At 34.2% G+C, this 24,934-nt stretch overlaps 1 protein-coding gene across 5 annotated transcripts in view; it reads left to right on the plus strand.

Moving 5' to 3' along the window:
* The first annotated feature begins 2,060 nt into the window (after positions 1-2,060).
* LOC127871562 (sorting nexin-2-like) overlaps positions 2,061-24,934 on the plus strand; it is a 36,607-nt gene continuing 13,733 nt past the window's right edge. For all 5 annotated transcript variants that reach the window (XR_008045452.1, XM_052414616.1, XM_052414618.1 and 2 more), the window contains exons 1-7: positions 2,061-2,226; positions 9,109-9,250; positions 10,130-10,386; positions 12,214-12,312; positions 12,950-13,091; positions 13,933-14,011; positions 18,724-18,916. Coding sequence is in view for 4 of the 5 variants with exons in the window: in XM_052414616.1 (XP_052270576.1) it covers positions 2,161-2,226; positions 9,109-9,250; positions 10,130-10,386; positions 12,214-12,312; positions 12,950-13,091; positions 13,933-14,011; positions 18,724-18,916 (978 nt within the window). In the remaining variant the exon portion in view is untranslated. The remainder of the gene's footprint in view (positions 2,227-9,108; positions 9,251-10,129; positions 10,387-12,213; positions 12,313-12,949; positions 13,092-13,932; positions 14,012-18,723; positions 18,917-24,934) is intronic.

The raw sequence follows: 24,934 nt of genomic DNA on the forward strand, positions 1-24,934 counted from the left end.
ACAGTAACCTCTTTCAAAGTACATCATAATAAAGTCATCAATTTTGTTACTGCAATAAGAATAGTTTTGAATCGGAAGGCGATAATCGACAATACGATAGTACGATGGCGATAATGCGACAATGCGATAGTCCGATAATACAATGACGACAGTGCGATAGTACGATGGCGACATTGCGACAATGCGACAGTACGATGACGACAATGCGACAATACGATGGCGACAGTGCGATAGTACGATGGCGACAATGCGATAATACGATGACGACAGTACGATAACGATAACGATTGTCGCCATCCTACTATTAACTGGTCCCCCGTTGAATATAACCGTTGACTTCTTTGACTATTATATACAACAGGTACAGGCTAATGTATCGGCGATTTTAATTGGATAACGCAAGACCAATCGGTAGCTCCGTTCGTGACGTGACGTTACAATGTTATGGTTCGTGCGCGGCATTCCCCGGATTATTTTATTTTTATTTTCTATCATTCCGTTGATAACTAGATCAAATACAACAATTCACATGCTCACAAATCAAGAATTTCCACTTTTAAGTAACGCGAGGATATTATTATCATGTAGTACTCAAGTTGCATATGTATTATGAATCTTATTTGACTAGAACGAGCTTTCATTCTTACATGTCAGCTGTCAAAAAGTTCGGGAAAATAAACCGGAAATGGTACACGATTATTTCTCCTGATATGTTTCTAAAAATAACCGGTCCAAAATTGGAAATTAGCTTGTAGGTTATATTACACTTATTCCGATTCCCATAGGGTCCCATTATAAAACTGACAACTTTCACAGCATTTTTCTTGCCTTTTCGACGTATCAATTTTTCCGAACCTGGTATCTTTTTAAAGAAGGATCTGTCCTCTTCCAATAATTGCAATAAAAAATATACCGTCTCGCAACTTCTAAGAAAGTAAATCGCTGTCGAATGAACCCACCGTAGAAAAACGTGTTTCGGAATCCTAATTTCGACAAAAGCCCCACACAATAGAAAACACACCCTCAAAAGTCCATCTTTTAAGTTAGCTTCCAATCCAAGGCATCAAAGTACGCCAGACACATACAGGATATTACAAATAACCACAAAAGACATGTCTCACATTGTTAAATGGCTTATATTCAAGAAGTGAAAAGGAACTCTTTAGAAATAGGCACTACTTTCGAATGGACCACGGAGGGATACACAATGATTTAGTGTAATGTAACCTGTACCGATCCCTATAGGTTACAATATACTAAATACTCGTTTCATGTAGGGCTGTACTCTCAAAAAAATATCATAGTTGACTCGAAGGCATGTTTTACATCTTAAACTATTGTTCGGGTTTTATCTTTCGGAGATAATGGTAGGGCATAAATAGGTGTTCACGACCGAATCCCTGAAATATGATAAACTTGGCGACTTTAGTAAAGCCTTGCACTGAAAAAGGTTACATTTCACTAAGAAACGGCCGAAAAAAAAGTTGCAAAAACAGTCGATTTTGATTAGCGTCAAGTTCTTTTTTGGTTTGGACATGACATATCTTTTTTATTGCATAAATCGATTCCGCTTAGAATGGCCTTTAAGAAAAGGTATGGTTATGGGGGTCTCTATGTGCAAAATGTTGCATTTATTTTCGCTCAAAGTTGTCGCTTTTACATTGAATTATATAGGGAAACTATTTAGTATATTGTGACCTATATAGAGAGCAGCGAAAGATAAGGGGAGGTAACCAACCTAATCCTACTATCGCGTTGTCGCCATCGTACTATCGCGTTGTCGCATTATCGCCATCGTACTAGTGCATTGTCGCTATCGTACCATCGCACTATCGCAATGTCGCTCACTGGATTTTAATATGTAACCACGATGGCACTAACGGTATTCCGTATATATTTGATCCTAGATATGCATTATTGTTCAACATGAAACATCTGTAACGACATACGTAATTACATTATGCATGTAATATGCTCATATAAATAAAGAAACAAATCCCAGGGCTTTCGTCAACAAGTCCTCTTTAAAATGATGGACGTAAATATATAAAGTTGTAATCAGTGTACACTATTTGATACGACAATGATATGCAATATCTAACAGGCTTATAACGACCAATCTAGTCGTTTGCGTACCTGGATAAATCACGTGATACAAAAATGGCCGACGCAAGAGAACCTCCCCCGATGGATGACGACGAAGACATTTTCGGTGATTCGCAGCCGGTAATGGTATTTTCATACGTTGACAGTAAACTCTACCTATTCGAGATATGTTACATTCCATGGTTGTTTCATGTTAAATATAAAATGTACTTCATGTGTCACACAAGATCTAAACCGCTAGCTGTCAAAATGTGGGTGGGGTGGCGGAAATTAAAACTGCTTCTATTGTTGATTGTAATAGTTTGCATATTATTTAAAAAAAAAGTTTTAATAAGAAAAGATACATTATATTATTACGCTCATATTTAAAAGATAATGTTTAGGAGAGAATTTTTGTCATACTGATAATAATTATTTGTTTCTGACACACCCCCATTATTTTAATTATACTCAAACCCGGTTAACTCACGGGTCTTCAGTGCTCCAGCCAGCTTTTCAAAATAGAGGGGAGCTTCCCCAAAAAGGGCACATTTCACGCGTAATTTTGGAAAATAGGGCATTTGGTTATAAATATACTTAAGTATATACTTTGGTTATACTATATACTTATTAATTGTAAACACTAGTGCATTGGATGACTTCACCAATTGTATGCTGTTCCTCATTTTGTGTAATGAAATTACAATAAATATATTACTATCTACATTGGCGTTAAGGAAAACAACTTAATAGCCAATTTCCTAACCGCTATGGGCTAGCATCCGACTACACGCATTAGAGATATGTAGATATCATATTTCTTTCCGGTGTGTGTGTGGGGGGGGGGGGAATTTTGATGTGTTTTTTATCACCTATCATCATTGAACTGCATGTTAATCTGTCAGGTTCCAGTTTCAGCATCAGTGGCCTTTTAGAAGAAAATGAAATGAAGAAAACGTGAATAAAATTCAGGGGTTTCACTGGGTCAAAAAAAACGTTGTGACTGTCACTACTTAAATTCGTTGCTTTAAATAACTTTGAGCCAATGTTTGTCCACAATAATAATATTAATTAAAACAAAAATCTATATTGACAAATTTAAAGTCTAAACAATGATCAATGTCACTATTAAGTAGCATCCAGTCTGGAGATTAAAATGAAACATTGTTATTGTTAATAATAGGATATATTTATTTCACAACACGTTATTTCAACTTATGTCAACAACGTTGACAGTTTCGTTAGGTCGCGAAAATATATGACAATATCAACATTACATTATACTTGCAGAGTGATAAATCCTCCTTCCAAACAAGTTCATTGTTTGTTGAATTAACAACTATCTGCCCCTATTCATGTTAAAATTCATCATGATTGGGGACAGACAGTGTTTTAAAGTTCAGAAATAAAATCCAAACACAAATATGTTTTTCATGCGGTAATTTCGGACTAAAAATTAACCGCATATTCGCATTTAAAAAAAGATGATTAATTTTCAAATGTTAATAGGTATCTTGAATTAAAAATCACTATTTTTGCAAACAAATTATAGCCAAAGAATTCAGAAGTTAAAAAAATCAATAGTGCTGATTTTGATTTCATTTGAGTGTGATTGTGCCTAACCAAGCGTGACCTCAGAGATAATCTTTCACAGCATGTTACTATCGTCTGCAACAAAAGGCTTATTAGTGATCTGATAACAAACCATGCCCTTGGGGCTTGTTTGTTCACAATGTGTTGACTTAATACACCCCAGGCGGTCATGTAATGGTGTTATCTGTGTATTCATGTCGATGTTTCTGGCGATTTATACGGCATGAAAGCAGATATTTAGAGATCAAAAGGGCATTTGTCAGAAAAATAGAGGGGCGCTTTTTAAGGGGACAAATTTTAGAGGGGCGCAGCGCCCCTCTATTTATTGCTAGCTGGAGCACTGGTCTTGTTATATCGCGGTATTTCATTAGCAAACTCTGGATTTTGTTTATGAACCAAACTGTCATGACCTACTTGTCAAATTTGTCACAAAACATCTCTCACTGCCAGTATGAGTCAATTTTTGGTAAGTAAATGTCTTAAAACTCCGACTATATCAATAATTGAATTTTTATAGTTTAATTGATTGTTGTAATGAAAAAATCAGACAGTGCTTGAAAAAAAATGTAAGAGCTATTTTATTGAATTTCATAAATTCCATATATTTAATTTGTAATAGAAGTTATTGATTTTTTTACTTTGAATAGTAGTTCAGATTTTTGTTTATTCATGTTGAATTTAATATTAGTGCTGTTTAACCTATTTACCACGGATCTACCTGCTGTAACCTAAAAAAAATACTAATAAAATTTCGTGATGTGAAATCTAAAGTACATCGCGAAAATAGGTGACATAACGATATACACACTATAAACATACATGCCATAATTTTTCAGACCAATTCCGGGACATTGAGTTAAATTGTCCGGGACTTTTGCCGATTTTCCGGGACATGTAAAAAATGTAGCGATATTTATAGACATATGCATTTTTGGTACGTTTTTTTTTGTTTCGCATCGTTAATTGCAAAAGTTCGAAAGCCTATCCGAAATACACTGGATCTATTAACGTCAAATTTAACATTACTACTTCCGTTACTAGATACAAGCCACGTGTTTTCAGTGTAAGCGTTCTTAACATAGATGGTGACGTCACTGCGTTATTGTTATTAAGACCGGTGTGTAACGCGTAGTTGTTGATACGCCTTTATTCATTTATAACATTTATAAAATAAAAAATACAACAATACAGTACCGTTTGATCGTCAACTCAAATCAATTCACAATACATACAATCAATAACAATAAAACAAATACAACAAAACAGTACCGGTAGACCGTCAACTTAACATCCGGACAGTCAGATGTGTGAACAACTATCCTTTGCCCTTACGCAGCGGGAAATAATGACGTACTAGATTAAAGTCAATTAACAACCACATTAAACAATGCCGCCTTTTCGGTTTGACTGCGAACGTGAGACAATCGATATGATAACAGGACCCCTGTTAATTGATCGATTTTGACACGTAGCGTAGTGTGCCTATTCGGGTAGGCATTGTCATGGAGACGCTGCAGATATACACAGATTCGAGGTGCAGTTAAGCCTAAGATAAGGTACATGTATATATGGATTTTGTCAATTCCGGGACATTTGACAGATTTCCGGGACAGCGGGACATTTGACAGATTTCCGGGACTGTCCCGGACAATCCGGGACGTATGGCATGTATGCTATAAATAATGCGAGTAGATTGATCATTTTATATATAAAATATATACAATTCACTAGGCCTAAATTAAAATTAAGTTTGTTTGCCCTTTACCGACCGACCCACTTTTTACCCCCCGACCCAAAAAAATTTATTGCGATTTCTGAAAACGTATTTTTTTTATTTTCGTTTTTTAGCCGATCATAAAAGAGCCGACTGTAATATTTATTCGTGCGCGTATTTATATCCCTGTCCATTCTTATCGCCCCTGACCGATCTAGGTCGCTCCGGTGGTTGGAATTTCATATGCCCCAGAATAGACAGTGATGCAAGCGTCTATAACCAGCATCGCGATCGGCGGTGTTCCGTGAAAATGGCCGAACGACATCATACTTAACTATTGGTTCGCGAAAGAAGTCGGACATATACGAGTTTACGTTCGTTGCACAAATGTTGTTAACGTGATCCAAGATGGCGGACAATAAAAAGAAATAACGATGCTCAGCGAGGACAAATAACTATCGAATTTACGACGGACATCATATAATTAGTATGGATTAATAAAAAGAGCGTGTCATTCTACGATGGAGCATACGTTTTAGATACAAATAAAACTCTCTTTTTTTGAATATGTATGAACTGAATGTCACAGAACAAGTGTTTGAAAATTGAAATGCAGTCTACTCGCAAAGAAAAATACATCCAACAGTTACAAGAAAATGTTTGAAAATGCAAAATAAAAGACAAACATGATTAGATTTATATGCAAGTGGATCTGTGTTTAATCAGATTCATGTGCATGTTCTGCTTTATTATGTTTGCCACTCTAAACAGTTTACTGTAATGACATGTTAGTGAAATGGATATTTAAAGGTAAACTTATTCAATATATTAATGTCTCATAGCTAAATACATCGACAACACTCAAGTATATATGTATAAAGCGTTAATATATCCACAAACTGAAACAAACACGCTTAATTTATTTCCCCAAATCAAGTTTTCATGCTTATGTTAGTTGCAATAATACAACTCCCAGCTATTGACCCTCTGAGCTGTACGTATGTACTCATAAAAGCTCAGAGCATTCAAGAAGAACTAATGCTTATACTCAGTTTGCCCTTTTGTGAATTTACTTTGCCATGCCGATACTATGCAATAAGTGGTCAAACACTTTAAATTGAGGCCTGTAAAAATTTCAACTGGCCTGTGAAATGTTTCTTCTGGTAGGCAAGTCTGGCCTGTAAAATGTGACGGTCTTTCGCCATGTCTGAATTTTTCCATTAAGGCTTTGGGCTGTCTTTCTACACTCCTTCAATGCTTGTTGCATGCTAATTAAGCCCAATTTAAGGGAAAGGTTTAAGTTAAAAATAAAAGCATGCATTTGATATTAATATATGCAAGAAACAGCGAACAAGATAATGTTAAGCTTCATAGGGCTTCGTACACTGCAACAGTGCTTTAATAATAGTGTTTTAAATATTCATAGACTATAAGTGTATTAAAAATATAATTTCTCAAATAAAATAAAATAATTTTCCTACCTACCTACCCACCTGTAAAATTTAAGGTCGGTAAAGGGCAAACCAACAATATTTTAATTGTGGCCCTACGCATGCACAATTTGCATTCCTGGGTTTACCACGTGACGATGATGATCAATCTACTGGCGTTATTTATAGTTATAATAGGTAGTTACCTGGTAGACATACACAGTAAAATTTATTACCGAATGTACTGAAAATATGAAAATATAACAACTTTTTTCAAGTAATGTAATATACCAGTCATGATATTTTAATCAATATATTAACTAATAATTGTAAAAAAATACTGTATTTTACAACTTTTCTTTTCTTCGTCGTCATGGTTGACAGTCCCTTTAACAAGCAGGTTCACATTGTAGAAGTAAAAGACAATCTATTTCAATATTTGTATGATATCCACAAGTACATTGATATGCTCAAATTTAAATATTAACAAGAACAGTTTATAAACGTTTTTTAAAAACATCTTTTGAGTCAAAGTAATTTACTACTTGGTGCGCAGTCAGAAGGGGTTATTACATAATAGTCAAGATGGCGACGTATATGCCCAGACAGTTATTTTTCACTGTTTTATACCCCTAAGTACTCATGTTTAATTTTTTAATGACACTCACTTTCCTGCCATATCAGTAAAAAGATGATAAGTGTTTATTTCGTATTAAAATTTGGTTTACATCACAACTTTTCTGCCCCTTAATTTTCTAAGTGGAGCTGCAATTAGGTCATCCTGCTAAGAAATTGTGCAGCAATTATAGTTGATATATAGAGCAAATATAAATACGAAATTAACACTAGAAACTTTCTTGATGATATGGCTGCAAAGTCAGTGTCATTTAAAAAATTAATACAAGTAATAAAGGGTATAAAACTTCGAAAAATACCTTCCATGGCATGGACATAACCATCTTGACTTTCACGTAATTACCGCTTCGTTAGGCAGTCAATCTACGTTACATTTATAACCTGCCCCAAACTATTTAAATTGCCCCGGATGATCAAGCAAGTGCTTATTTCTAATATAGTAATCAGACTTGCATGCTTAATATTTATTTTCTAAATTTTTGTTCAAACATTTTTTCCAACTTTACAAAATGTGCTAGTCAGATATTGTATTAAGAGCTAATTTGTCTAACTGTCTGACAAGTTTGGTGATGTCTGTGATATAATTTATTAATTCAAACAGATTGGGTAACACTATCATGTTGAGTTCTACTTTGAAATACAAAATTTAGGACCACATGTTCATTGCATATTTGTACGCTTGACTGTTTATCGAATAGTCTGAGCTCAGAGCTATACCATCTCACCCAAATGTCGGTGTCTGCATACGCTTAATGCATGTACTCTTGTTAAGGTATAAATGCAACATCTCATAATCACTGTGTCTACTACAAGTATTCAATCAGTGATATTTTTACAAATTTTCTCATCCGAGTCCTGGGACTCGATAACTTGCAAATCTGCGAGTCCCCGAATTGAAAGAAAGAGTCCAAATATTAAACCATATTCTTTTTTGAGAAATTTTAATGCATTTTTGGGACTCCCATAATTAGAAACTTTGCATCCCCAGAGGTTTTTGTGAGTCCAGGACGCACGACTCGCAGGTAAAAAAATCACTGTTCAATTGAAACTTCACACATGTGTTTGTAGTTATTGTGCAAGTTCAGTGACCAAATTCTATTACTGTTAATTAGTTAAATCTGCAATTGAGCATAATTTGGCCCTAAGAAGTTTTGTTAAGATAAACTCGCAACATCTCCATGTAACTGCTTCTACTGCAGTTATTCAATTAAACCTTTACCCATGTGTTCGGAGTCATTGTATGAGGTCACTGACCAAGCTTTATAACTCTGACCCAAAATTTAGAAGAAGTATGCGACCTTTTTGTGCTAAGAAAAATTCTGGTTAATGTTGGCATGCAACAAATATACCCCATTTCACTATATTTACTTCAGATATTGAAATAAAGTTTTACATGTGTGTTCAAAGTGGAAGAAAAGTCAAGCATGCTATCTTTTGACTGCTATAGTTATTTTTTACAATTAAAAGTGTATTTGTAATTTAACCCAGTACTGGTTACATTCAGAAAATAATTGATACAAATTAGCTCAATTGTACCAATATAAAAGACCCTTTAAGGATCCACCAAGTAATGTTGGAAAAGGCATATAAATGCAACTGGTTCTCTTCTTTATACCTAGCATATATCTAATCAAGTTCATATAATTTCAGAAACTGGCAACACTACCGGCATCTAATCCATTTGAGGTTCCAGATGAAGGTAAAACAGAAGAGAAAAAATCAGAAGAGAAAACCCGTATTCCTGTTGACATAAATATTGACAGTGATAAAGATGATGAGGATATATTTGGAGGTAAGGTTGTCTTTGACATCTGTTAAAAAAGTCATGATTATTTAAACTTTTAAATCTTTTGAATATAGGTCACCCCTGTGTGCCCCAGCTGATTAAAAAAATCCCCAACACTACCTGGTTGCAAGGACAGCACTCTACCTAGTCACTATAAAACCTAGCAAAATAAATAGGCAGTTAAGTGTCCATAATTTATTATTTGTACTTTTTCATTCGTTCATATTAAACATTAAGCTATGGTACATGTAGCTTGACTTCCTAGTAGTTACTTGGGCTGAATAAAACCTAAAAGGATTCACAGGTTTTTCCTAAGAATTTGAATGCTGTTTTATCTGAAATATTTATATTGTTTGAGTGCACAAAGATCAAGCTATGCCTCTTTGCAACATTGAACCATTTAAACAGAAAAAATAACTATAGATAATTTACCTACAGTGTGTTATCAGCAATGTAGCCCATTGACTCGTAAAATAAAAATGTGTTTCTTAATCAATACATTTTTTGCGTGGCAAGGGTTTTGCAGTCCTTGGACAATATGATATTTAAGGTCTTGCTGATCTTTCTGTAGACACAAAAGGAAATAACCAGTGTTTAATTACCAAACACAATGTTCTGCTATAATGAGCTCAGTATTGAAAATTAAAGTTTTCATTTAAAAGGCAAATCATGTGTATTTTCAAAATGATGTGTGTATTATTGTTGTGTATTGTTGTGTAACAACCCTGATGGACTTAATTGTGGCTTTTGATGAATTAAGATTAACAGTAATATGCATAGAAACTCAATTAATTTTCATGAAATGATGAACAATCCAACTTTATGTATTTTACTATGATGATTTTACTAAATTGATGCCTATTCTTTTTGTTTTCAATCCCATAGAAAATACATCAGAAGTGAAGCTTGATTCAGACAATGATGATCCTGATGAGGAAGAACAAGAAGAGGAAGAAGTCAAAATAAAAGATCATCCAGCAGTTATGAGACATCATGAAGACGAACCAGTGCCTGAAATTCGACCAATCTCTGCCGCAGAAGAGAGACCAAAACTGGATGTGACCCAGACCATGTCAACCGCTGGTGGTGCCCAAGCAAAAGTCACCTCTCGGACTTCATCTAAAGGTTCCAATGATGACAAGGTGAGAGACATGTTCGGCATTCTTTCTTTGTAGCCTTACTTTTCTGATTGTTTGGCTTGTGCACAATAAACACATTTATATTAATTGATTAACAAATTGTTTAACATTGATATAACAAATTTGGATTGATAAACATTAATTGATATTGCAGTACTTAAGCTAGGACTAGAAAAAGGCAGGGTGCATTTTGTTCAAAAGGCAGTTTAATTAGTGCCCCCACTGATTATTTCCCTGTGCCATATTTTCAATATAGCATGCACATCTATTTCTAATTACATGTATTTACATTTAAACTATGGTTCTATAATTAATAAGACTATTTTTACTCTTAAAGTTTAGTTAATAATAGAAACTTAAAATCAAATTTGGTGTATTATTTTATCAGTTAACAAAAAGGGAACGATGGGTGGCCAACAGGGCATGGTTGGATCTTTTGAAGAAAAGATCCTAATCTTGATAATTTGATAAAGATATTTTGGTATTTGAATGTCAAGACTCTTTTACAAGATTGTTTTACATTAGTCTATATATGACATAATGAGGAGGATCCAAGATTGTTTTACATTACTCTGTATATGACATATTGAGATGGATCCAAGATTGTTTTACATTACTCTGTATATGACAGATTGAGGAGGATCCAAGATTGTTTTCCATAACTCTGTATATGACAGATTGAGGAGGATCCAAGATTGTTTTACATTTGTCTATATATGACAGATTGAGGAGGATCCAAGAGTGTTTTACATTAGTCTATATATGACAGATTGAGGAGGATCCAAGATTGTTTTACATTAGTCTATATATGACAGATTGAGGTGGATCCAAGATTGTTTTACATTCGTCTATATATGACAGATTGAGGAGGATCCAAGATTGTTTTACATTAGTCTATATATGACAGATTGAGGAGGATCCAAGATTGTTTTACATTAGTCTATATATGACAGATTGAGGAGGATCCAAGATTGTTTTTACATTAGTCTATATATGACAGATTGAGGAGGATCCAAGATTGTTTTACATAACTCTGTATATGACAGATTGAGGAGGATCCAAGATTGTTTTACATGAGTCTATATATGACAGATTGAGGAGGATCCAAGATTGTTTTACATTCGTCTATATATGACAGATTGAGGAGGATCCAAGATTGTTTTACATTAGTCTATATATGACAGATTGAGGAGGATCCAATATTGTTTTACATTAGTCTATATATGACAGATTGAGGAGGATCCAAGATTGTTTTACATTAGTCTAAATATGACAGATTGAGGAGGATCCAATATTGTTTTACATTGGTCTATATATGACAGATTGAGGAGGATCCAAGATTGTTTTACATTAGTCTATATATGACAGATTGAGGAGGATCCAAGATTGTTTCACATTAGTCTATATATGACAGATTGAGGAGGATCCAAGATTGTTTTACATTACTCTATCTATGACAGATTGAGGAGGATCCAAGATTGTTTTACATTAGTCTATATATGACAGATTGAGGAGGATCCAAGATTGTTTTACATTACTCTATATATGACAGATTGAGGAGGATCCAAGATTGTTTTACATTAGTCTATATATGACAGATTGAGGAGGATCCAAGATTGTTTTTACATTAGTCTATATATGACAGATTGAGGAGGATCCAATATTGTTTTACATTACTCTATATATGACAGATTGAGGAGGATCCAAGATTGTTTTACATTAGTCTATATATGACAGATTGAGGAGGATCCAAGATTGTTTTTACATTAGTCTATATATGACAGATTGAGGAGGATCCAAGATTGTTTTACATTACTCTATATATGACAGATTGAGGAGGATCCATACACCATAGATATCACAGTGGTTGAACCACACAAAGTGGGAGATGGCATGGGAGCATACGTCGTGTACAAGGTCATAACCAAGGTATGAGGCGCATACATATTCATATATCTGCAGCTTCTTTGAATGTTTATATCCTGCATACTCAGTTTCGAAGCAAAGCATTTAAGGAACATTTATGGCGGCCTGTGTCTGTTCATCTAAGGATCTGTTCCTGCTTGTGTCTGTCAGCCTCATAAACAATAAAAGAAACACCATTGACCACAAGGTCTAGTTAACTGGTGACTGTCCCAAATGCTGATTTACTGGCTAGTCAACTGCAAATGAGTCCTGAAAGTCAATATTTGACCAGCCATAAGGTCCAGTATTCTGGAAAGTTTTACTGGCTTTGTTTGAGGGCTGAAGGACTTTTGCAGGGACTGGATTGTCAATAAAATGTCTGGACATATTTATCTTGTCTTTTCTGATAAATGAAAATGTGCATTATATAGAATAGTAGGTATAATAAAGTAGACAGTTTTGGTTTTGTATATTAATCAGTCAAATAGAGATTTTGCTATCCAAATTATGTATTAAAACATATTTGTGTGAGCTCAGTAAATTGTTTGAAATCGTACTGGAAATTTATATTGAATTACCCCTTGAATTCCCATACAATTGGTATAACATGTCTTAAAAGATTTCAAATATATATATTCACAAAGTGCTATGCTTTTTTTAGACAACCATACCCGCATTCCGCAAGAACGAACTGATTGTTGTGCGGCGGTTCAGTGATTTCTTGGGGTTGTATGAGAAGTTGAGAGAAAAGCACGCTCACTACGGACGAATCGTACCCCCTGCTCCTGAGAAAAGTCTTGTTGGTGTGTCTCAGATTGGGGTTTGATCTTTTTGACGAGCCTTATAGCTCTAAACATTTTTTATGTTTTAACCCTCTCAGTGCGGGAACCGAATTTTAAAGGCCTTTGCAAACAGTTTGGATCCAGATGAGACGCCACAGAACGTGGCGTCTCATCTGGATCCAAACTGTTTGCTATTCTGATAGTATTTTTTGACAAAAAAATGAAGAAAATGCTTATTTTACAAATTCAGCAGACGACATTTTAGCAGACGACAAATTTCCCAGCATGCAAAGGGTTAAAATCAGTCTCTAACTTAAATATTTACTCATAATAAAGAATAATTGAGACATTAGTTAGTATTCAATATCAAGAGAAAGTTGGATATTGAGAACATATTTTGACAGAAAACCTGTGTTGCCTGAAAGACACATAAGTACAGGTTCTACTTAGGAAAAAAAGTTAAGAATATCTTAATGTTATTGTGTTTTAAATGAAAATTAAGATGAAATAATAACAAATCCTGATCAATGGCTACATTGCTTCTGGGACTCCCCATTCATAATGGTACTTAACTTTCAATTTCCAATCAACACCAATTTTTCTTTTGCAGTTTGATTCTTTTTAGAATTATTGGCAAAAACCTTGCCAAGTGGGTACATTATCTAAGAAAAGTATGAAAAACACCAACACTTGTAATGTGTTATATATAATCCAATGCTCTTACAGGCATGACAAAAGTGAAGATTGCAGACTCAGGGTCGGAATTGTTCTTGAAAAGACGACGATTGTCCTTGGAAAGGTGGTATAGTGTGTGTTGGTGTTGTGTGTAGCCTTCTTTTTGCTACTAATTTCCTACTTGCAGGCATGACGAAGGTTAAGATGTCAAAGGAGGAGTCGGGCTCGGCAGACTTTCTTGAACGTCGTCGAGCGGCTCTAGAGAGGTTCTATACTGTTTACTAACATTTTCTGCTGTTCTACATAGTTTTGTTTTTCTTAGTTAAGACTGGTTTAAGAAGTGTTATTGAGGGTGTTTCTTACATTAATTGAGTTTTTGAAAAGGGTTTGTTTTTATTCTTTTAAGTCTATGGTTGTGAATTGTTTTAACCATCTCAAGATTTCAGTAAACCATTAAAAAAAATACATTTTTAATCGTAAAATTCTTTACATCTTGTTATGAGTATTCACACTTTTTATGCCCCCGGTAGGGTGGCATATAGCAGTTGAACTGTCTGTCTGTCTGTGTGTCACTCCGAAAACTTTAACATTGGCCATAACTTTTGCAATATTGATGATAGCAACTTGATATTTGGCATGCATGTGTATTTCATGAAGCTGCACATATTGAGTGGTGAAAGGTGAAGGTCAAGGTCATCCTTTAAGGTCAAAAGTTAAAAATACAATCCAAGGGAAGTAATAAGCTTTAAAAAGGATATAATTTCTAAACCTGCCAAATGATATATTAAATTTTTATTTCAAAGCGGCGCAATAGGAGGCATTGTGTTTCTGACAAACACATCTCTTGTATGAGTTTAATATTGATCAATAAAAAATATGTGTGGCTCTTAATACTGCTGTTTAAGTCAATTTAGTTAGTAATCCTGTTAGTAGCAGTATTTTTTTAAGGTTTAGAATTTAACAATTTCCTGCTTGTTATGTCTGAAGGGTACACAGTCTCTCCCAGACGCAGGGTTGACTTGTTTTAGACAGCATCAGTGTTGTGAATTTTAAAATACAGTTGATATTAAATATTTTCGTGTTGTAACAGTGATTCATTTATGTTGAATTTGTTTTAAAATCAAGCAGTAATCTATGAAAACCGAGACTAAATGCGTGTGCATAGACTGAATTTTTATTCAGATGATACTTTCTTTAAATGAAAAACTAGTATATAAATGGGAAAACTGTTGTCCCTAATTAACCAGTGCAGACTGCAGCATCAAAACTGAGACAATACTTTTCGCACATTCATTTCCCCCAGTTTTCCCAGAGTCTGTTCAACTCTGTTAGTGTCTTAATCATGTTTTATTCAGGTATATCTACAAATATTGGTGGAAAATTATGCGAATCATTATTGTAATTTATTTTATATCTTGCTAAGAAATTTGTCTAACTTTTACCTAGTAAAAAAAAAGAGCATGTTTGTAATGCCTGCTTCTGAATGAATATCTATTATTTTCCAAGCTCTGTACAAGAGTTTTTATTGGATTCAACAACTAGACATTGTCATTGATATTAATGAAACCTATTTATTGCATGAAGAAACAAAAATTTCTTATGATGTTATTTATTTTTTCGTTTATAAGAACATCATTATAGGTCCTGTCTTTATAGTGCAAATACGTGTAGTGTGCCTGTGTTGTTGATTTAATAGTTTCCCCTTTTTATCCTGTAAATCATATTGATAACTATAGTTTTCTGTCCCGTTTTAACAGTCAAAAATATAGCATACATTTGGCTCTAGTACTAAACTGTTTAATAGCTCCATTAATAATATGTTAATACAAAAAGACATTACAATATGTTAGTTTTTTAGCCGGATTTTTTTCGAAAAAATCTCGGCTTATAGATTGATGTTGTCGGGCGGGCGGGGGGGCGGGGGGGGCGGGCGGGGGGGGCGGGCGGCGTGCTCGAAAATGTTAAAGTTCTTATTTCATGGTATAACTTTGGTATGCTTGGACCTAGAGTCTTCAAACTTGACATGAAGGTTGGCCAGGATTAACAGATGACCACTGGTCATTTCAAGGTCATTCATTTGAAGGTCAAGGTCACTGTGACCTTCAATATAAAAAATGTTAAAGTTGTTATAACTTTGGTATGCTTGGACCTAGAGTCTTGAAACTTGACATGAAGGTTGGCCATTACTAGTTAGTAACCACTGGTCATTTCAAGGTCATTCATTTGAAGGTCAAGGTCACTGTGACCTTGAATGTAAAAATGTTAAAGTTCTTATTTCATGGTATAACTTTGGTATGCTTGGACCTAGAGTCTTCAAACTTGACATGAAGGTTGGCCAGGATTAACAGATGACCACTGGTCATTTCAAGGTCATTCATTTGAAGGTGAAGGTCACTGTGACCTTCAATATAAAAACGTTAAAGTTGTTATAACTTTGGTATGCTTGGACCTAGAGTCTTGAAACTTGACATGAAGGTTGGCCAGAACTAGTAAGTAACCACTGGACATTTCAAGGTCATTCATTTGAAGGTCAAGGTCACTGTGACCTTGAATGTAAAAATGTTAAAGTTGTTATAACTTTGGTATGCTTGGACCTAGAGTCTTGAAACTTGACATGAAGGTTGGCCAGAACTAGTAAGTAACCACTGGACATTTCAAGGTCATTCATTTGAAGGTCAAGGTCACTGTGACCTTGAATGTAAAAATGTTAAAGTTCTTATTTCATGTTATAACTTTGGTATGCTTGTACCTAGAGTCTTCAAACTTGAAATAAAGATTGGCCAGTACTAGAAGATGACCACTGGTCATTTCAATGTCATTCATTTGAAGGTCAAGGTCACTGTGACCTTAAATGTTAAAATGTTAAAATTGTTATAACTTTGGTATGCTTGGACATAGAGTCTTCAAACTTGACATGAAGGTTTGCAAGCACACTTAGATGACCACTGGTCATATCAAGGTCATTCATTCTAAGGTCAAGGTCACTGTGACCTTGAATGTAAAAATGTTAAAGTTCTTATAACTTTGGTAGGTAAAAATGTTAAAGTTCTTATTCCATGTTATAACTTTGGTATGCTTGTACCTAGAGTCTTCAAACTTGACATAAAGGTTGGCCAGTACTAGAAGATCACCACTGCTCATTTCAATGTCATTCATTTGAAGGTCAAGGTCACTGTGACCTTCAATGTTAAAATGTTAAAATTGTTATAACTTTGGTATGCTTGGACCTAGAATCTCAAACTTGACGTAAAGGTTTGCAAGCACACTTAGATGACCACTGGTCATTTCAAGGTCATTCATTTGAAGGTCGAGGTCACTGTGACCTTGGATGTAAATATGTTAAAGTTGTTAATACTTTGGTATGCTTAGACCTAGAGTCTTCAAACTTGATATGAAGGTTGGCCAGAACTAGTAGATGACCACTGGTCATTTTAAGGTCAAGGTCACCGTGACCTTGAATGTAAAAATGTTAAAAAAAAAAAAAATTGAGATCAAACTTTCCTAATTGTCAATTCAAGTTCATATTTGTGACCTTAAATGTTATTGTTGTTCATGTATATGCATGCATTCAAAACATAACACAAGGTTTGCTCATGCCTTGAAAAGTACTTACATTTCATTTTGACCTTAGGACAATATTTCAGTAATTTAAGTATTGCATTGACAAAAACACGAAAGGTACTTTCCTGTCATTTAAATCAAAAATCCGGCTTCAATGCGGTCATCTCCGACCGCGGAACTCTTGTTTAACTGGTAAACTATGTCAAGAAAGTAAGGCATTATGTACAACAAATAATCCTGTAACCAATTGAGTACAGTTATATATATATATTTACGACTGTTAACCATTATTTTTTACATATTTATGTTAAATTGCTATCAATATCAAAAGTAGTACCAAAAATAGCTGTTATGTTGATCTACTAAGTGGAGCAGCTGCAGTTAAAGTATTAACATTGCCTCATATAAGGAGTTTTTGATTTTCAGGTTTCATTCACGTATAAAAGAAAGATAAACTAAATGCTTAAGTTTATTTGATGCGCCTCAATGAACCTGTAATTATAAAAAGCCTTTTCTAGTAATACCCTGCACAATTGGGACAACAAACCACTAAAAACCTGCTCTAATGGCTTATATTGGTTTTAAAAAACACTTAAATTGATATTATGGGCATTTTTTCACTGTTGAATTGAGCTGAAAAGAATTAACAGGTCAAAAGAGTTAGTTAAAATCTGGTTACTGACTAATTATCTGCAACTCATCTTGCTGCCACTTGTTTATAAAAAGTATATATTATATTCGATATTTTACATGACTGGTGAGTCCTCTAAGCCGAAATGATCTGTAAAACAAAATACATGTGGTGTCTTTGTGCCTTATGAACAAAATCTGCATTAAAACTACATTTAGATTCACAGCGTAAATCGAATCATTTCTGTCGTCAGTTGTCAAAACGAAAGTACGATTGATATTCAAATGCATTATTTTTCTCTTTCCGGGATAGTGTTTTAGTATGTTGATGCTGTATTAACAAATATAAGTGTATATGAAGTGAAAACACCAACAAATAAAGAAAGGTTGCGATTGACACCTATAGACTGTTAGATGCCCATAATATCACTTTTAGTTGCTTTTTTTGTAAAAATTAACTAATATTTTATACAGTCAATTATTGTGACGCTCGCTTTCCAAAATTAGTCTTGTGGTATTTAAATGCTTTTATCCAAAGAACTTGTGATCAATGTTTGCATAACAATTGTAAAAGAATGATTTTTCACATGATTGCTAAATAATAAATGTTTGCTAAGTTTTTCTGTCATTTTGTTATTCAGTAAGCATTCAATAACAAAGCTAATTGGCACTTACATTATATATTTTGTCACGATTGGCTTATTTCTAGAATAGCAGAGTTAACCTTGAAAAATTGTTGCCCCTTTGTCACTGTTAATAAAAATGGGACCCATTTTCTTTTGCGTAGGTATCTGAACCGAACTGCAGCCCACCCTCAACTCCGCATGGATCCAGATTTCCGGGATTTCCTTGAGCGGGATGGCGAGTTACCAAAGGCGACAAATACGTCTGCTCTTAGTGGTGCCGGGGTTAAACGGCTACTGAACAAGATTGGTGACTCAGTAGAGAAGATTACGTTCAAAATGGACGAATCTGATGAGGTGATTTCTTCTTTGATTTTAATTTCCTGTTACTTAGAGTTTTCTTGATCTCTGTTATTGTTTTGTTTGTATGTGTTGATTATAATGATATGGGCTTCTTATTCTCATACAGCTTTGTAAATAATTATGTTTAGTCAAATAATGAATTAATATTAATGGCCTTTAATTAATAAGGATATAAAGGAAGTCGGCAATGTTTGAAGTGCCTTGAGCATGGTCCATTTAAGTTGAACATGTTTTTGGTTTTATCTTTATGAAATGATGAAACTAAGCTCTTATATAACATTCTTGTTTTCTTCTATCCACAAAAGCAGACTTCTTATGACCTTATTTCTCTATTTTATTTGACCTTCCAGTGTTCATTTTGGGCCTTTTCCAGATTCCTGCTTAGAGAAATAAAAACCTGCAACTAAATTACTGTTAGTATGTACTTCTGGCATATAAAAATCTTAAGTGGGCATTGCAAACAGTTACCCAAATTATTTGTTTTCTTGAGTGTGAAACAAGTGACTTACAAGCACATGACATGCACTGTGAGTATTTAGCTGTTGCCTTGGTGCATACATGGCATGTGCCATATTAAGACTAAGACAAATTGCTGAATTGTCTATCAGCAATTGTCGCAAGTTTGAAGTTATTTTAAATAAGAATTAAAATGTCTTAATGTAACTTTGTAAAGGAGAGCAGTGTGGGACAATAATTGCAGAAAAGTGACAATATTGTTGAAAATGGATACGGCGGAATACTGCAGATGGCATGACCAAAGCCAGTAGAAATTCAAGTTAAACTTCAAATAAAAAATTGACGATAAAATAATACAATCTTGGTTTCATGGTTAATTATGATGAAACCAAAAATTTGCTGTTTTTAAATATTTATAAAAAAAACATACTAAAACTGATACATAATTGTCATTTGGCAATGGCTACTCAATTTTTTCAGACAAACACTTTTAATAGACATGCAGCTGCCTGATTTAATGATCACAAGTATGGTGAATATTTATGTCTTATAATTATTATAAATACATGAAAAAGTCATAAAAAAAATGGTATTGCCCCATAAAAATAGGTAAAAGACCCGTTGATAATGTGCCATTGGTCCATAAGCAAGTCAGCCCAGAATGAACACTGACCTCCTATTGTGTTTTTATGAAGTTACCTGCTTGTCATGTTAGAATGACTTTTTTTTTCGGATTTCGGAGGGGTTGTGTGAGGGTGTTTTATGTCCTCACTTTAGAGGGGCCCTAATTGTCCTTAATAGGTCTGTCCGTCCGATATCTGTCAGGTTCTGCGCTTCTCATGACACAGGTCCCCCAATCTATAATTTTTATCAAAGATAAAGAATCTTACAAGAAAACCCATAATTTGTTTGATTTTTTCAGTCAAAATTGTAAAAATAAATCTTTTATCAATTTGTATTTCGGTAAATCTTTTCCATCATCAACCTTACTATAGATACAATACTCAATTGAAGTAACCTTAAGTTGATCTATTTGGTTGGTCTAAACAATTTAAGAAAAGCTGGGTCATTTCTGAGCAGATGGCTTCAAAAAGGTGGTTTCCTAGTAATAACTTTGGTTTTGCATTGATTTTAATGAAACCTTTCATACAGCAAGCTTGCATTGAGACCTAAATTATTATTGTATTTTAAATGTGTCTGGGTAAGATAAATCTTACAGAAAAACGGAAGATCAGTTTCTGCTCAATATCTTGAGTTATGATACAGATATTGCACTGAAAGTTTGTGAGCAGTCAGTTTACATGCAGATCTAGCTAGTGATCACATTTGAAGCCTGTAAGGTCAAGGTCACTGTTTCTTAAAATAGAAAAATGATTTTATGGCCAATAACTTGCAATTGGATGAGTTTGGATGGAGTTATTGCACTGAAATGTTGGTAATATGCAAACTTAGCATGGGACTTCATTTTGGGCAAGAATTGTAAAGGTCAAGGTCACAGCTTTTAAAAATCAGATTCTGCTGAATAACTTTAGTTTGGAAGGAGGTATTGAGCTGTAGTTGAGTTTGTACTTAGCTTACATGTATGCCTAGCTTTTGATTTTATCTGGGACTAGTGAGGTCAAGAGCTCTTTATATGTTAGTTTTTTACATGTAGACATTGCTTGGGATTGCATTTGGGACCAAATAGATCAAGGTCATGCTACTTTAAATAAATAACAAACTGTTTTGCACTTTATAAGTTATATGTAGAAGGAGGTTATGCTTTAACTCTTTCAGTGCGGGAACCGAATTTTGAAGGCCTTTGCGAACAGTTTGGATCCAAATGAGACGCCACAGAACGTGGCGTCTCATCAGGATCCAAACTGTTTGCTATTCTGATAGTATTCTTTGAAAAAAAATCGAAGAAAATGCTTATTTTAGAAATTCAGCAGACAACATTTTAGCAGACGACAAATTTCCCAGCATGCAAAGGGCTAAGTTTTGTTTGTAGGTAGCTTACATGCAGACGTAGCATGGGGTTACACAATTATAAGTTGAACACCTAATTTCTGGCATTTCTTTTTTTCTTGGTTATTTTTTATAAATATTTCAATACATTTTTAATTGCCTACTTATTTTTGAAATACCTGAATTGTTACTCTAGGTGACATATTCATGTTTGATGGAGTCTTGCAATTAAATTACAAAAAAATATGAAAAGGAAAATCCTATAATAATGCTGACACTTTACAGAAGACAATTGTTACGATTATTGGAATATACTGTTTTGCTTTCGTAATCCCTGTCTATTTTTTTGTACTTTAATATACAAGATTTCTTATTATTTTATTTTATTTTTTTTTTAATTTTTAAAGTTTTAATATGTATGATGGTCATATTTCATATTGTTCAAGAATTTATTTTTTGGAAATCCTATGCAATACACTGTTAGAACACTGCTGACATAATTATACTATTATGTTATGGCAAAAGGAAGGAATACTTTTAAAATTTTACAAAAACCAACAACTATCTGTTTCAAGTAAACCTTTATCTTAACCTTATAAAAAAAAAACACAATAAAATGTTTTGCATGATTACTTTTTGAGTTTTGTAAATCTTTTTTAAATGTGTAAATGAATGATTTTATTATAAGATTAAGATTAAAACCAACTTTAAGAATATGTGGAAACATTTGGACAGGTTTGAATGCAATCTCTTCTTCTTAATGAAATTGTATTGTTTGTTCAATGTTGGCTTCTGACTTGTGTTCTTGATTGCCACCAGTGGTTAAGTGCGTATGCACTCACATATTTTTGTTCCACTCTCCCCCATTCCGTCTCGGATCAGTGGGACTATGACATGCAGGTAACTCCAGCTGTGCTTTTCTATGTCTGTCTGTCTGTCTGTCATGTCCAGAATGGCTGTTTTTGTTGTCCTATTGGGGGATGGCAAAATCTTTGTTATGTATACTGTTTGAAAAGAGTTGTTGTTGTTTTAAACATTTGCATCAATATTTATATGCAAAGGATCTGACACTTATGGTCATTTCATAAAGTGTTTTATTAAACAAGTTCATGAATTTAGTTTGTAAGCAAGTTCATGAATTTAGTTTGTAAGCAAAAAATTGCCAGCTAATGAACATAATTTTTGAAGAAATGTGCTATGATTTTGTTAAAAAAAAAACAACAGGTCTCAGGTCTTAAAAAATGCTGTTAAGAAAAATGTTGTTTACTTATGTGAAGTCTTTTCACCAAAGTCATGTCATGCTATAACTCAGTGGAATATAGGGCCTTTGAATAGGTTCAATGTTCTGTTGAACACATAGGAGACAAGATAAAGGTATATGTAATGACCCATGGGTAAGACAAGATAAAAATATAAGTAATGGTAGAATTACAATATAAAATAGAAACATTACAACACATGCTGTGATGGACAACATGGGACTCATACACCTGATTTTGCCACCCTCCCTTGCCTCTGTACCTGAGATTGGGCTCAACTGGATTGTACTTACTTAAAATTTAAAATAATGTCTACTTGGAATTTTTACCTCAGCGTTTTCGGAGAAAACCCGAGGTTTTGTCATAGCCAGCTCGTCGTGTTGTCCGCCGTCAGCCGTACGCGTCGTGCTAAAACCTTAACATTTTGTTAAGGTTTTGAACATTGGCTCTAAAATCAAATTGCTTCCACCTACAACTTTGAAACTTTATATGTAGATGCACCTTGATGAGTTCTACACGCCACACCCATTTTTAGGTCACTAGATCAAAGGTCAAGGTCACTGTAACCTTTAAAAAAAAAAAATCTGACAAGCTTTCATTTATTCAAAACTACACCCGTAGCCGAGCGTGGCACCCGTGTTATGCGGTGCTCTTGTTTAACTCCCACTACCAGTAGATGGGGGTGGGATGGGCACATCACTTTGGCTATGAAGGTCAAAGGTCTCTGCTGTCGGAACAAATGCTCACATATATTAGTTGGTGTTTCAAGGTAATTGTTATACAAAAGTAAATGTCAGGGTCATACTTATGTCAAATTAAATCAGGGGTTTCCACTCAGTAACTGACCATGAAATCATTTTTTTGATTGTTTGGCTGTTTAAGATGGTTTGTCATGTACAAAAACCAATTACCAGTCAGCATGAATTTAAAATGCAGCACTTGTTTTAAGCTCTCCATCTGTGTTAAAGAAGTTTGTTTGGGTTTTAAATGATGTCATTGAAGCTCTAGTTATTTTCAAAAAAAGTTATACTGCTAAATATTCAGTACTTAAACTCATTTAAAAAATGCATGTTAAAAATACCAGAGACAAAAGTTCATTCAAGTTTTTATAAAAGTTTTTCTAAAATGTGTAAGCCCAGTCTCAAATGCATTATCTGTTATATTTTGCAAATGACTGTCATGTTCTTTCTTTGAAGTCCTTATCAATTTTTGCATAGAAACATTTGGTTTCATTCCTTTATAACTGTTTGTTTAAAAAATAGTTTTCATCATTGAGTTGCTTATTTGTTACTTTTTGAATGAAAGTTTGTTCTGACGCATGTAAATTAAACCAGTCAGACTTAAGTTTAAGTTGTTTAATGTTTTATATAAGCACATCAGATTAAAAAATGAAAATGGTGCACACTCTGGGATAACCAGGCTTTATGCATGTCGTTTAAAGGAGGTATCTTCTAAAATAGCCAGGCTTGGTGAAAAATGTCTTTCCATATTAACCTATGCAAAGTGCACTGGCTAATCTGGTGGAATACTTTACTTGCAAACGTTCAGCACGGTATTGCCAGAGCATGGCTTATATGTCTTTTCAAATAAAGAAATGTTAACTTAAAAATATTTTGATTTTATAATGTGGGTTATTGTATTGAACAATAAAACCCAGTTTATTTTAGCAGAAATGTGGACCCTTCAAGGGAGAGTATCTTGAGCATACTATATGTTGATGAACTAGAGTTCTCTTTCCTGAGTTGCTATGCAAAACATTTTTGTTATAGTCAAGTTTTTGCATGGTTTAATGGATAGTTTAACAATGATCATTGTGTTGTTTGTTAATAGAGACATATCTGTGTATTAAGGTATGTTTTACTCCTTGTTATTGCCATCCTCTGACTTGTTAACAGCTGCCAACACATGTGTGTCCTTTTTAGCTCATCTATTTCTTGAAAAAAAAAATGAGCTATTGTCATCACCTTGGCGTCAGCGTTGGCGTCCGGTTAAGTTTTGCGTTTAGGTCCACTTTTCTCAGAAAGTATCAATGGTATTGCATTCAAACTTGGTACACTTACTTACTATCATGAGGGGACTGGGCAGGCAAAGTTAGATAACTCTGGCGTGCCCTTTTTATACTTAGAAAATTGAAAATTTGGTAAAGTTTTGTGTTTAGGTCCACTTTATTCCTACAGTATCAAAGCTATTGCTTTCATACTTGCAACACTTATTAACTATCATAAGGGGACTGTGCAGGCAAAGTTATGTAACTCTGACTGGCATTTGGACGGAATTATGGGCCCTTTATACTTAGAAAGTTGAAAATTTGGTTAAGTTTTGTGTTTTGGTACACTTTACCCTTAAAGTA

Source organism: Dreissena polymorpha, chromosome 3 (genome assembly GCF_020536995.1).
Source record: "Dreissena polymorpha isolate Duluth1 chromosome 3, UMN_Dpol_1.0, whole genome shotgun sequence".
Classification (NCBI taxonomy): domain Eukaryota; kingdom Metazoa; phylum Mollusca; class Bivalvia; order Myida; family Dreissenidae; genus Dreissena; species Dreissena polymorpha.